This window comes from Salvelinus namaycush, chromosome 36 (genome assembly GCF_016432855.1).
Source record: "Salvelinus namaycush isolate Seneca chromosome 36, SaNama_1.0, whole genome shotgun sequence".
NCBI classification, from domain to species: domain Eukaryota; kingdom Metazoa; phylum Chordata; class Actinopteri; order Salmoniformes; family Salmonidae; genus Salvelinus; species Salvelinus namaycush.
In genome coordinates, this window is record NC_052342.1 from 23,168,218 (window position 1) to 23,183,519 (window position 15,302).

Consider the following 15,302-nt stretch of genomic DNA (forward strand, 5'->3'; position numbering starts at 1 on the left):
GTACTTTGCTCCGTTCATCTTTCCCTCAATCCTCCCAGTCCCTGCTGCTGAAACACAATATTGGTTTCATCAGACCAGAGAATCTTGTTTCTCATTATCTGAGAGCCTTAGGTGCCTTTTGGCAAACTCCAAGGAGGCTTTCATGTGCCTTTTACTGAGGATTGGCTTCCGTCTGGCCACTCTACCATAAATGCGTAATTGGTGGAGTGCTGCAGAGATGGTTGTCCTTCTGGAAGATTCTCCCATCTCCACAGAGAAACTGGAGCTCTGTCAGTGACCACTGGGTTCTTGGTCATCTCCCTGACCAAGGCCCTTCTCCCCCGATTGCTCAGTTTGTCCGTGCGGCCAGCTCTAGGAAGAGTCTTGGTGGTTCCAAACTTCTTCCATTTAAGAATGATGTTTTGGTACCCTTCCCCAGATCTGTGCTTTGACACAATCCTGCCTCGGAGCTCTATGGACAATTCCTTCGACCTCACGATTTGGTTTTTGCTTTGACATGCGCTGTCAACTGTGGGACCTTATATAGACAGGTCTGTGCCTTTCCAAATCATGTCCAATCAATTGAATTTACCACAGCTGGACTCCAATCAAGTTGTAGAAACATCTCAAGGATGATCAATGGAAACAGGATGGACCTGACCTCAATTGCGAGTCTCATAGCAAAGGGTCTGAATACTTATGTAAAGGTATTTCTGTTCTTAATTTTTAATACATTTGCAAAAATGTCTAAAAACCTGTTTTGCTTTGTCATTATGGGGTATTGTGTGTAGATTGATGAGAACATTATTTTTATACAATTTTTTTATACATTTTAGATTAAGGTTGTAAAGAAAAAATATGTGGAAAAGGGGAAGGCGTCTGAGGACTTTCCGAATGCGCTGTAAACTCTTAGGGAGTGCCAGACGTCAATATCTTTTCACAATTGCAGGAGGGGCTCATATTTAATATTTATTTCATGGTGATAACAATGGAATGTATTATGGTGGTGTCCAGCCCCCCTATCCCCCATGTCAGTTGAACCTTGTTGAGAAAGACTGCAGCTATGATGAACAACTCTGAAAGACTACAGTTCTTTGTGCAGAAAATACCTTTTATAGGAGAAGAAGGCCTGCACACTGTTAAAGCTCCCAATTCAACGATTTATTGACAACGTTTCGATCCGTAACGGATCTTTGTCAGGTCAAACAAACAGAGTTCTCACATCCCAGAAAATACCTTCAAATATAATCTTGGTAGGAAAAGTGGTTGTTTTTTTCTTTGTGTTTTTTTAATGTTTGTGTTTTTTTATGGCATATTTCCTGTTCGTTAAAGTCTAGATTAAATATCTGAAAGAAGATGAATCTAACAGACATTGGTTTCATCCCAGGTCCTTGAATGTATCTATGAGGATGACAGTACTGTTCTCTAACTTGCACTTTAGCACCTATTTACATATTCAACTTACATTGTGAAAAAAATATGAATGATTTTCAACAATAAATGTATGTTTGTCTTTGGTCCATGTCTTGTGAGATTTTGAAAAGTTTGAACACACTCAATCTGAAAATGTAGGTTTCACGTGGGAATGTTTTGTGTTACAGTTTAAAGTTTCACTTTCAGCAAAATTATGTCACTTAGCTCCTCCGTCTCAAACATTCATCATCCTGTCTTTGTAAAGGTAATATAATACAGTACCGTTTGTGAGTATATGTGTTTCGCTGTTGTCATTCTGGTGGTGCATTTTGAAAAGTGAGCCCAGACAAATCTTGCTATAGACATTTTCTATTGTTTTTTCTTCTTCACAAAACAGGTAGGCATATGTTTTTTTTGTCTTACTTTGGACTTATCTTGTTATTTTCGGGTTGTTGCTTTCTGAGAAAAAGTGAGAGAAACTGATGTTTTTCATCTTGAGGTTTTGGTTAATTGGCTGGAGGTGTTGGGTTACATGCATGTACAGTGAGTCACTCTCAGCAGGATGGAGACCAGTCTTATTATTGATGATGTAGGTACAAGCCTTTGCTTGCAGTGTAGTTCAGTTTTAGCTGCATAAAATGTTGTGCATGTACTTTTTTTATACATATTTACTTGTGTATTTACAGGATATTCACTGTAATTGAGCTGAAGTCATTTCTTATGAACCTCATCAATACTGTGCTAAAGTATATGGTCTAAAGGTACTAAAAGTATATGATTATTCAAGAGCCATAATAATTTAATAATAACATATCTCCCCCCATAGAGATGTCATCATTGAATGTTGACAGCAGCCTTCTACCAGAAGAGCAGTTCCTGTGCTCTATCTGCCTGAATGTGTTCACTGATCCAGTTACCACTCCTTGTGGCCACACCTTCTGCAAAGTTTGTATTAGTGGATACTGGGATAACAGTGAGATATGCCAGTGTCTAAAATGTCAGAAACGATTCTATGTGAGACCAGAGGTCTCCACCAACTCTGTGATAGAGGAGATCTCAGTGCATATCAAGAGAAGAAGACTTGATATACCAGAATGCTCAGTTTCCGTTGGGGAGGTGGCTTGTGATGTTTGTTCCACAATAAAGCTCAAGGCCCTGAAGTCCTGCCTGGTGTGTCTGACCTCTTACTGTGAGATTCACCTGGAGCCTCATCAGAGAGTGGTGAATCTGAAGAGACACAAGCTGATCGACCCTGTGAATAACTTGGAGGACAGGATGTGTAAGAAGCACGAAAGAGGCCTGGAGCTGTTCTGTAGGACTGATCAGACATGTGTGTGTGTTTTGTGTACTGAGACTGACCACAAGTGTCACAATACTGTACCCATTGAAGAGGAGGGAGTAAAACAAAAGGTAAGACCTTTTAATTAAACATTTTTCTATCATTCTCTTTCGACGACATCTTAATTTCCTTCATGCATACTAGATATGAATTTTCCACAGGCTGAGCTTGTGCCCACTAAGGCAGAGGTGCAGAAAATGATTCAGGACAGACATGCAAAGATGGAGGAGATCAAACACTCAGTGGTGCTCAGCCAAGTAAGTTCTGACAAAAATAAAACATGTTACATTACCACACTGGATTGCCATAATGTTTATTTAGCCAGTGGGAAAATGTGTATACATTTTTTTTAACCAAAATGAATATTATTCAATCAATTGATCAGAAGGCAGGTATCTTCTGTATTCAAGCAGTTTATAGTAGAGTATTAACCAAATATATTGTTTTTGAAGTAATTAACTCTACATGCAATTTTTTTTCATTAGAAAAGTACTGAGAAAGAAGTGGAGGACACTGAAAATCTTTTCACTGAACTGTTACAGTCTATAAAAAAAAGGAGAGCTAAGCTTGTCAAGGTAATAGAGGAGAGGCAAAAAGCAGCGGAGAGGAGAGCTGAAGGGCTCACCCAACAGTTGGAGCAGGAAATCACTGAGCTACAGAAGAGAAGCACTGAGCTGGAGCAGCTCTCACACACTGAGGACCACCTCCACCTCCTACAGGTCAGTGTCCCTCTCTGTCATCAATAGGTTAGGGTTAATCTATATTGTCAATATAGTGTAAATGCATGAAGTGAAAAGTCCTGAGATAATGAATACATTTTTGGGAGTTGTAGAGTTTGCCGTCCCTTCGCACCCCTCCGTCTACTAAGAAATGGTCCAGGGTGAGTGTTAACACTGATCTGTGTGTGGGGACTTTGAGAAGAGCCTTGTCTCAAATTGAGGAAAACATAAGAGGAGAACTAAAAGTTCTTACAGAAATAGGTAAGATTCATTTTGACCAATATTTATTAAAGAAGCATTTAAAAAAATCTGTCCTATTGTATTCTGTCTGGATTGTTTAATGACGTTCTGTCTATTTTCTTACAGAACTCACAAGAATGCAAGAGTTCAAAGGTGATATAAATTGTAATTTCTTTGAGAATGATAACGAGGTTAATGCTCATTAACAACCATCATATGGCCCATAATTGTGCTATATGTTTTGTAAATGTTATCTAAATTATATATCGGCCCATATCTCTGCTCCTCAGATGAAGTCACTCTGGACCCCAACACTGCAAATCGTTGGCTACAGCTCTCTGAAGACGGAATGCGAACAAAGTACGCCAAAACAGCCCAGACGGTGTCTGACAATCCAAAGAGGTTTGACTACTACTCAGCGGTCTTAGGAGAGAAGGGTTTCAACTCTGGACGCCATTACTGGGAGGTCCAGGTGGGCGTGAGTGGGAGGTGGGAGGTTGGCATTGCCATGAGGGCCGTCAACCGGAAGAAGGCGGTTAAAAAGAATTCCGAACATGGCTTCTTTGTTCTGTCAAAGAGCGGATACTTGGAGTATGAGGCTGGTTCTTCACCCCCTACCACCTTCAATCTGAACCCCATACCGAGAAGAGTCGGTGTGTATGTTGATTACGAGAAAGGGCAGGTGTCTTTTTATGATGTGCTGGCAAAGTCACACCTCTACTCATTCCTTGGTCTGTCCTTCACCGGGAAACTTTACCCCTACTTTTACCTCTACAGCATGAAAAAGAAGTCTGAGTCACTAGTCATTTACATCGATTGGATAAAGAAGTACAAAGACCATTTGAGGAGACTCTCCAATACCGCAAAGTGAAGATACTCACCATAAAAGGCTAGATATTATTACTCAATAGTACTCAATATTACACAAAATTAAATGACTTGGCACCCCTCACTAGTTTCCTCTGATGTAATAAAATCCTATATCATGTTTATATAGCATGTGTTTCCTCATAAACAACAGTAAAAGTTATAAAATGAAGGAATACATAAAGTCGTTATGTTGTCATCAAATATGTGTGTGAAATTCTGCTGTATTTACATGTTTCAAACATTTTTGTATGTATAAGATTTGCAAGAGAGGAAAGTACAATTGATGACATTGAACAAGGAAAGAACAACTCCAACAGCGTATACTAGTATTTGCACACAGGCCTGCTGTGGCTGTGACTTGATTGTATCTATGATTATTGCCCAGCAACAGCCCCAAAACATCACTGCTCTAAAGGAGATCTGCATGGAGGAATGGGCCAAAATACCAGCAACAGTGTGTGAAAACCTTGTGAAGACTTTGACCTCTGTCATTGCCAACAAAGGGTATATAACAAAGTATTGAGATAAACTTTTGTTATTGACCAAATACTTATTTTCCACCATCATTTGCAAATAAATTCATTAAAAATCCTGCAATGTGATTTTCTGGATTTTCTTCCCTCATTTTGTCTGTCATAGTTGAAGTGTACCTATGATGAAAATTACAGGCCTCTCTCATCTTTTTAAGTGGGAGAACTTGCACAATTGGTGGCTGACTAAATACTTTTTTGCCCCACTGTACAGTTGAAGATTTGGGCGTCACCTGTGAATGTTTCCAGTGAGAGTTCTAAGTTTCATTTTCAGTGAAATTATGAAATGTAGCTCCTCCCTTTCAAATGCTCATCCTCCTCCCTTCTAAAAGGAACAGCATTTATCTTATTGTGAGGGAGTACTGTATGTGTGTGTGATAGTTTTCTTTCCTGTCCTGATGATTCCTGTCTGCGTTTGAAAAGTATGCCGGGACAAATCTAGCTAAAAAAAAAGACAAAACAGGTAGTTTTTATTTCTTACTTTTTACTTTTGTTCACTGAAGTGAAAGAAAGTGATGTTCAACTTTAGGTTTCAATTAATTGGCAAGAGGTGTTGGGTTACATGTATATACAGTGAGTCACTCAACAGGGTGGAGACCAGTCTTATTATTGATGATGTAGGTACAAGCCTTTGCTTGCAGTGTAGTTCAGTTCCATCTGCTTAAAATGTTTTTTTATACATATTTCTACATGTGTATTTTACAGCATTTTCACAGTATTTGGGTTGAAGTCATTTCTTATCAACCTTAAGTAAGCAAATGGACTAAATGTATATTGACTCAAAGTATATGGATGATTCAAGAGCCATAATAACTTAATCACAATAACATATCTCCCACATAGAGATGTCATCATTGAATGCTGACAGCAGCCTTCTACGAGAAGAGCAGTTCCTGTGCTCTATCTGCCTGAATGTGTTCACTGATCCAGTTACCACTCCTTGTGGCCACACCTTCTGCAAAGTTTGTATTAGTGGACACTGGGATAACAGTGAGATATGCCAGTGTCTAAAATGTCAGAAACGATTCTATGTGAGACCAGAGGTCTACACCAACTCTGTGATAGAGGAAATCTCTGTGCATATCAAGAGAAGAAGACTTAATGTACCAGAATGCTTAGCTGCTCCTGGGGAGGTTGCTTGTGGTGTTTGTTCTACAAGAAAGATAAAGGCCCTGAAGTCCTGCCTGGTGTGTCTGACCTCTTACTGTGAGACTCACCTGGAGCCTCATCAGAGAGTGGTGAATCTGAAGAGACACAAGCTGATCGACCCTGTGGAGAACCTGGAGGACAGGATGTGTAAGAAGCATGATAGGCTCCTGGAGCTGTTCTGTAGGAGCGACCAGACATGTGTGTGTCAGTTCTGTACTGAGACAGACCACAAGTCTCACGATACTGTGCCCATTGAAGACATGGGAGCACACCAGAAGGTAAGATTTGTTGAAACCACACAGTTAAAAAAAAACAATTATGCAAAAACAGAATTGATTTATTTCAATATTGTCTGTCTGTAGGGTGAGCTTGCAGCCGCTAAAGCAGAGGTTGGAAAGATGGTCCAGGTCAGACAGAAGAAGGTGGATGAAATCAAACACTCCGTGGGGCTCAGTAGGGTCAGTCTTTAGAAATGTCATAATAAAAAATATCACCAATACACAATGTTAATGTAATCATTGGGAAAATGGGTATAACAATTCAATCAGTTAATAAATAGTGTGTATACATCTTTCCATTACATCAGAAAAGTACAAACAAAGATATTGAGGACAGTGAGAATCTCTTCACCAATCTGTTGCGTTCGGTTGACGAAAGACGAACCAATCTAAAGCAGGTGATGGAGGCGATGCAAACAGCAGCAGAGAAAAGGGCTGAAGGACTCATCAATGACCTGGAGCAGGAAATCACTGAGTTACAGAGGAGAAGCACTGAGCTGGAGCAGCTCTCACACACTGAGGATCACCTCCACTTCCTACAGGCCAGTATCACTCTCAGTGGTTGATGTCAATGTATCAGAGGATTACTATACTGTACATAACTTAATGTTGTTGGCTTTCTGATCTCCTTCCCTGCAGACTTACCTGACCCTATGTGCCCCTCCATCCACCAAGGACTTTTCTGAGATCAGTGTGTACTCAGATCTGTGTGTTGGGATAGTGAGGAGAGCCGTGTCCAATCTGGTGGAGATATTCAAGAGAGAATTGAAAACACTAACAGACATGGGTAAGCTTTATGTTAAATTATTTTAAAAATATATATATATATTTCTGAATGTAAATATAGTGGAGGATCAATCATTTTCATATTTTTTCAGAACTGAAGAGAATGAGGGGGTTTAAAGGTAAGATGCTAAATTATTCAACTACAAGCAGTATGACACTTAAATCAGAGCAGTAATTGCCATGAACAGTGAATACAGTGCTATGATGAAGTATTTTCCCTCTATCAAATTTTCTCTACTTGTGCCTATTTTTGACACTGAATGTTATGAGATCTTCAACCAAAATCTAATATTAGATAAAGGGAACCTGAGTGATCAAATAACACAACAATTACATACTTATTTTATTTATTTCATTAACAAAGTTCTGCAACACCCAATTCCCCTGTGTGAAAAAATAATGGCCCCCTTACAATCAATAACTGGTTGTGCCATCTTTAGCTGCAATGACCCCAACCAAACGCTTCTTGTAGCTGTTGATCAGTCTCTCAAGTCACTGTAGAGGAATTTTGGCCCACTCTTCCATGCAGAAATGCTTTAACTCAGCACCATTTGTGGGTTTTCAAGCATGAACTGATCGTTTCAAGTCCTGCCACAACATCTCAGTTGGGATTAGGTCATGATTTCGGCTCTGTATCAGATAATTCTACAAGAGAATATTAGACCATCTGTCTGTGAGCTGAAGCTGAAGCACAGCTGGTTCATGCAGCAAGACAATTTTCCAAAGCACACAATCAAGTCTACATAAAATTGTTAAAACGCAACCAATTTGAAGTTTTGGAATGGCCTAAACTGAAAGTCCAGACCTAATCCCAATTGAGATGCTGTGGCAGGACTTGAAGTTCATTATTGAAAACCCGCAAATATCGCTGAGTTAAAGCAGTTCTGCATGGAAGAGTGGGCCAAACTTCTTACACAGCGATGTGAGATACTGATCAACAACTACAGGAAGTGTTTGGTTGGAGTCATTGCAGCGGTGACACAACCAGTTATTGAGTGTAAGTGGGCAATTATTTTTTCACACAGGGGCATTGTGTGTTGCATAACTTTGTTATTTGTAAACTCAGGTTCCCTTTATCTAATATTAGGTTTAAGTTGAAGAACTGAAAACATTCAGTATCACAAATATGCAAAAATAGAGAAAATCAGAAAGGCATATACTTTTTCGCAGCACTATATATTTCAGTAAGGTTGCTATCGATTTTCTGTTCCACAGAGGACGTCACCCTAGACTCGAACACAGCAAGTCGTTGGATATGCCTGTTTGATGGTGGCAAACGCATCAAAGACTCTAAAACACCCCAAATCATATCTGACAACCCAGAGAGGTTCGACATCTACCCCATGGTTTTAGGAGAGAAAGGCTTCAACTCTGAACGCCATTACTGGGAGGTTCAGGTGGGCCTAAGAAATGACTGGGATGTAGGCGTTGCCAAGGAAACAGTAAACAGGAAGGAAAAGGTCCAAATTAACTCAGCGCATGGGTTCTTTGCACTGGGAAAAGATGGATTTGATTATAAGGTTCATTCCTCCCCCCTTAAGAATCTTTATCTGAACCCCAGGCCTAGACGAATTGGGATCTATGTGGACTATGAGAGGGGTCAGGTCTCCTTCTACGACGTGGATGAAAAATCTCACATCTACTCTTTCACAAACCAGTCTTTCACTGAGAAACTCTACCCTTACTTTTACGTGTATAGCAAGGCCAAAAAGTCAGAGGCATTGGTCATTTCCTGCATGGAGGACCCAAGAGCACGCTACCTATCACTCCTGCAAGCCGTCTCTAAAGCTAAAGAGTAACCATATGAATTGTATGGCTCTAGCACTCTAGAAGTCAGGTTTTATAGTTTCCCTTCCAGTCATTCTAATGCATCATAATGTGGTTCACGTTCTATAAATTACATAAATATTTATTTCAAATGTATCTTTATTGACAGTGTCAAAACACATTTTATAGCCATTTTACATATCGTAGAACAATAATTCAATATTGTTGACACTGTTGCCTTTCTGTATCAATGGCTGTTTAGTTTGTATGTACACTATGAGTGTATAATGTTATAAATCAAGACAAAATCAATATTTTTCTAATCTACATTTTGGATTGCGCCTTCTTCACCACACTGTCAGTGTGGGTGAACTTTTCAGATTGTCATTGATGTGTACGCCGAGGAACTTGAAGCTTTCCACCTTCTCCACTGCGGCCCCGTCGATGTGGATAGGGCGTGCTCCATTTGTTGTTTCCTGAAGTCCACAATCAGCTCCTTTGTTTTGTTGACGTTGAGGGAGAGGTTATTTTCCTGGCAGCACTCCGCCAGAGCCCTCAGGCTGTCTCGTCACGGGTCATGGGTGAGCAGGGAGTACAGGAGGGGACTGAGCACGTAACCTTGTGGTGACCCTGTGTTGAGGATCAGCGAAGTGGAGGTGTTGTTTCCTACCTTCACCACCTGGGGGCGGCCTTTCAGGAAGTCCAGGATCCAGTTGCACCGATCGGGGTTCAGACACAGAGCCCTGAGCTCAATGATGATCTTGGAGGGTACTATGCTGTTTAAGGCTGAGCTATAGTCAATGAACAGCAATCAGACGCAAATATTTTCCTCTTGTACAGACGGGATAGGGCAGTGTGCATTGCAATGGCGATTTCATCGTCTGTGGATCTATTGGGTCAGTAAGCAAATTGAAGTGGGTCTAGGGTATCAGGTAAGGTGGAGGTAATACGATCCTTAACTAGCCTCTCAAAGCACCTCATGATAACCTGGTTGTAATGCTGGTGAGTTACCGCCACTCTTATATCCATATTCTTTCAGTCTGTATGTAATAACACAAAACACGTTGTAGGCTAAAGATTTAAGAAATAACTCACAAAAAAACGAAGAACTGCAAAGTTGCTCAGGGGCAGAGCTGCCATGTCTGTCAGCGCCATCTTCCTAATAGGCCTATGGAAAGTCCTGGAAACTGAAGCCTACTGTCTAGATGGGTTACATGGAAACTGAAATCTGGACACTGACTGTACATCTATAACCTCTCACATAGCCTTATTATAAACTCCTGCAGAAAAAAACATTTATTGAATGAAAATGATACACCAAATGCAGGCAGAATTTGAACTTGGGAACAGGAGTGGAGAAAAGTGATTTCTTTCTTTCTGCATCTTAAGAGAATACAATGCTCAGTTTGACACCATCTCTTGAGGTGCTGTCTTCATCATAAAAGCTGATAGTATTTCAACCACATAAAGTAGGCTATTTGTATTTGTATTAAAGATCCCCATTAGCTGCTACCAAGGCAGCAGCTACTCTTCCTGGGGTCCAGAAACTTTAAGGCAGTTATATATACTTTAAAATATTACATGACATTACATTTCATAACACTTTACCCAATACATTTAGTTTATTCCCTCAGGCCACTATTCCGCTATCACATATTTACAATACAACATCCATGTGTATGTTTGTGTGGGGTGCTTGTCTTATCATGTGTATGTGTGTCTCTGTCTGTGTGTCTCTTCACACTCACTGCTGTTCCATAAGGTGTATTTGTATCTGTTTTTTAAATCTGATTATACTGCTTGCATCAGTTACCTGATGTGGAATAGTTACATGCATCCAAGGCTCTAAGTAGTACTGTGAGTCTCCCATAGTCTGTTCTTGACATGGTGATTGTGAAGAGACCTTTGATGGCATGTCTTGTGGGATATGCATGGGTGTCTGAGCTGTGTGCTAGTTGTTTAAACAGACACCTTGGTGCATTCAGCCTGTCAACACTTCTTACAAAAACAAGTAGTGATGAAGTCAATCTCTCCTCTTTGAGTCATGTACATGCATATTATTCATATTAGCTCACCGTGTGCATTTAAGGGCCAGCCGTGCTGCCCTGTTCTGAGCCAATTGTAATTTTCCGAGGTCCCTCTTTGTGGCATCTGACCACACGACTAAACAGTAGTTCAGAGCTTGTAGGACCTGCCTTGTTGATAGTGTTGTTAAAAAGGCAGAGCAGAGCTTTATTATGGACAGATTTCTCCCCATCTTAGCTGCTGTTGTATCAACATGTTTTGAACATGACAGTTTACAGTCCAAAAATTCATCACCTTAACTTGCTCAATTTCCACATAATTTATTACAAGATTTAGTTTAGGTTTAGGGTTTTGTGAGTGATTTGTCCCAAATAAAATGTGTTCAGTTTTAGAAATATATAGGACTAACTTATTCCTTGCCATCATTTCTGAAACTAGCTGCAGCTCTTTGTTAAGTGTTGCAGTCAAATCAAATCAAATGTATTTATATAGCCCTTCGTACATCAGCTGATATCTCAAAGTGCTGTACAGAAACCCAGCCTAAAACCCCAAACAGCAAGCAATGCAGGTGTAGAAGCACGGTGGCTAGGAAAAACTCCCTAGAAAGGCCAAACCCTAGGAAGAAACCTAGAGAGGAACCAGGCTATGAGGGGTGGCCAGTCCTCTTCTGGCTGTGCCGGGGGGAGATTATAACAGAACATGGCCAAGATGTTCAAATGTTCATAAATGACCAGCTTGGTCAAATAATAATAATCACAGTAGTTGTTGAGGGTGTAGCAAGTCAGCACCTCAGGAGGAAATGTCAGTTGGCTTTTCATAGCCGATCATTAAGAGTATCTCTACCGCTCCTGCGGTCTCTAGAGAGTTGAAAACAGCAGGTCTGGGACAGGTAGCACGTCCGGTGGACAGGTTAGGTTCCATAGCCGCAGGCAGAACAGTTGAAACTGGAACAGCAGCAAGGCCAGGTGGACTGGGGACAGCAAGGAGTCATCATGCCAGGTAGTCCTGATGCATGGTCCTAGGGCTCGGGTCCTCCGAGAGAGAGAAAGAAAGAGAGAAGGAGAGAATTAGAGAGAGCATACTTAAATTCACACAGGACACGGGATAAGACAGGAGAAGTACTCCAGATATAACAAACTGACCCCAGCCCCCCGGCACATAAACTACTGCAGCATAAATACTGGAGGCTGAGACAGGAGGGGTCAGGAGACACTGTGGCCCCATCCGATGATACCCCCGGACAGGGCCAAACAGGAAGGATATAACCCCACCCACTTTGCCAAGGCACAGCCCCCACACCACTAGAGGGATATCTTCAACCACCAATCCATCCATCATACCATCCTGAGACAAGGCCGAGTATAGCCCACAAAGATCTCCGCCATGGCACAAACCAAGGGGGGGCGCCAACCCAGACAGGAAGATCACGTCAGTGACTCAACCCACTCAAGTGACGCACCCCTCCTAGGGATGGCATGAAAGAACACCAGTAAGCCAGTAACTCAGCCCCTGTAATAGGGTTAGAGGCAGAGAATCCCAGTGGAGAGAGGGGAACCGGCCAGGCAGAGACAGCAAGGGTGGTTCGTTGCTCCAGAGCCTTTCCGTTCACCTTCACACTCCTGGGCCAGACTACACTCAATCATATGACCTACTGAAGAGATAAGTCTTCAGTAAAGACTTAAAGGTTGAGACCGAGTCTGCGTCTCTCACATGGGTAGGCAGACCATTCCATAAAAATGGAGATCTATAGGAGAAAGCCCTGCCTCCAGCTGTTTGCTTAGAAATTCTAGGGACAATTAGGAGGCCTGCGTCTTGTGACCGTAGCGTACGTGTAGGTTTTTTCGGCAGGACCAAATCGGAAAGATAGGTAGGAGCAAGCCCATGTAACGCTTTGTAGGTTAACAGTAAAACCTTGACACTTCCCTACACTGGAAGCCAGTGTAGGGAAGCTAGCACTGGAGTAATATGATCAAATTGTTTGGTTCTAGTCAGGATTCTAGCAGCCGTATTTAGCACCAACTGAAGTTTACTTAGTGCTTTATCCGGGTAGCCGGAAAGTAGAGCATTGCAGTAGTCTAACCTAGAAGTAACAAAAGCATGGATAAATTTTTCTGCATCATTTTTGGACAGACAATTTCAGATTTTTGCAATGTTACGTAGATGGAAAAAGGCTGTCCTTGAAACAGTCTTGATATGTTCGTCAAAAGAGAGATCAGGGTCCAGAGTAACGCCGAGGTCCTTCACAGTTTTATTTGAGACGACTTTACAACCATCAAGATTAATTGTCAGATTCAACAGAATATCTCTTTGTTTCTTGGGACCTAGAACAAGCATCTCTGTTTTGTCCGAGTTTAAAAGTAGAAAGTTTTCAGCCATCCACTTCCTTATGTCTGAAACACAGGCTTCTAGCGAGGGCAATTTTGGGGCTTCACCATGTTTCCTTGAAATTTACAGCTGTGTGTCATCCGCATAGCAGTGAAAGTTAACATTATGTTTTTGAATGACATCCCCAAGAGGTAAAATATATAGTGAAAACAGTAGTGGTCCTAAAACGGAACTTTGAGGACCACCGAAATGTCCCTTCACAGAGACAAACTGATATCTTTCCGACAAATAAGATCTAAACCAGGCCAGAACTTGTCCATGTAGACCAATTTGGGTTTCCAATCTCTCCAAAAGAATGTGGTGATCGATGGTATCAAAGGCAGCCCTAAGGTCTAGTAGCACGAGGACAGATGCAGAGCCTCGGTCTGACGCCATTAAAAGGTAATTTACCACCTTCACAAGTGGAGTCTCAGTGCTATGATGGGGTCTAAAACCAGACTGAAGCATTTCATATACATTATTTGTCTTCAGGAAGGCAGTGAGTTGCTGCGCAACAGCTTTTTCTAACATTTTTGAGAGGAATGGAAGATTCGATATAGGCCGAAAGTTTTTTATATTTTCTGGGTCAAGGTTTGGCTTTTTCAAGAGAGGCTTTATTACTGCCACTTTTAGTGAGTTTGGTACACATCCGGTGGATAGAGAGCCGTTTATTATGTTCAACATAGGAGGGCAAAGCACATGAAGCAGCTCTTTAAGTAGTTTAGTTGGAATAGGGTCCAGTATGCAGCTTGAAGGTTTCACTCGCTGTGAAATAGACACACTGGCTATACTCAACGCTAGTGGCATGTCATTAGAAAAAAATGAAAAAAGTAAGGCTCCTAGACAGCTGCTCTGGGGAATTCCTTATTCTACCTGGATTATGTTGGAGAGGCTTCCATTAAAGAACACCCTCTGTGTTCTGTTGGGCAGGTAACTCTTTATCCACAGCAGACTATGATGGATAATGTCAAAGGCTGCACTGAAGTCTAACAACACACAGCCCCCACAATTTTTATCATACATTTCGCTCAGCCAATCATCAGCCATTTATGTAAGTACCGTGCTTGTTGAATGTCCTTCCCTTTAAGCGTGCTGAAAGTCTGAAAGTAAAATAGCATTGTATCTGGTCAAACACATTTTATTCCAAAAGTTTACTAAGGATTGGTAACAGGCTGATTGGTCGGTTTTTTGAGACCGTAAAGGGGGCTTTCCTATTCTTGGGTAGCGGAAGTACTTTTGTTTCCCTCCAGGCCTGAGGGCAAACACTTTCTAATAATTTGTTCACTACTTCCAAACTCATTAATGAGTGCATGCTAAATAGTAACTGGAATAAGCAATTTTCAGAAATGTGTCAAGTGCAGCGTCTGGTTGCTCCTCATTACACACCACAGACCAACAAACATTATACATTTACATCAACAACATAGGAATCACTATTGTGTGACCTATTCTTAGACCAGCCTTTGGAACTTTGGTTTTCCTATCTATGGCTGCTATATTGTGATCACTACATGCAATGGATTTTGATACTGCTTTAAAGCACATTTCTACAGCATTAGTAAAGATGAGATCAGTACATGTTGATTTTATTCCTGTGCTGTTTGTAACAACCTTGGTAGGTTGACTGATAACCTGGACAAAGTTACAAGCAAGCACTAGTTACAGTTTGAAGCTTTTTCTTGAGTGGGCAGCTTGATGAAAGCCAGTCAATAATGAAATCACTCAGAAAATATACCTCTCTGTTGATATCACATACATGATCAAGTATTTCAGACATGTTATCCAGAGACTGTCTGCTAGACATTGGTGGTCTATAGCAACTTCCCACCAGAATGGGCTTCGG

General features: G+C 41.2%; 2 protein-coding genes across 2 annotated transcripts; both read left to right on the forward strand.

Annotated features, from left to right (window-relative positions):
- The first annotated feature begins 2,220 nt into the window (after positions 1 to 2,220).
- Positions 2,221 to 4,561, forward strand: LOC120030491 (zinc-binding protein A33-like). Its single transcript, XM_038975900.1, has 6 exons — positions 2,221 to 2,802; positions 2,893 to 2,973; positions 3,274 to 3,450; positions 3,564 to 3,711; positions 3,817 to 3,843; positions 3,981 to 4,561. Exons 1-6 carry the CDS (start codon positions 2,221 to 2,223, stop codon positions 4,559 to 4,561), a joined length of 1,596 nt encoding a protein of 531 aa, XP_038831828.1.
- Positions 4,562 to 5,935: 1,374 nt separating this feature from the next.
- Positions 5,936 to 9,102, forward strand: LOC120030493 (zinc-binding protein A33-like). The gene is made up of 4 exons (XM_038975901.1): positions 5,936 to 6,517; positions 6,602 to 6,697; positions 7,157 to 7,304; positions 8,519 to 9,102. Exons 1-4 carry the CDS (start codon positions 5,936 to 5,938, stop codon positions 9,100 to 9,102), a joined length of 1,410 nt encoding a protein of 469 aa, XP_038831829.1.
- The last annotated feature ends 6,200 nt before the right edge of the window (positions 9,103 to 15,302 follow it).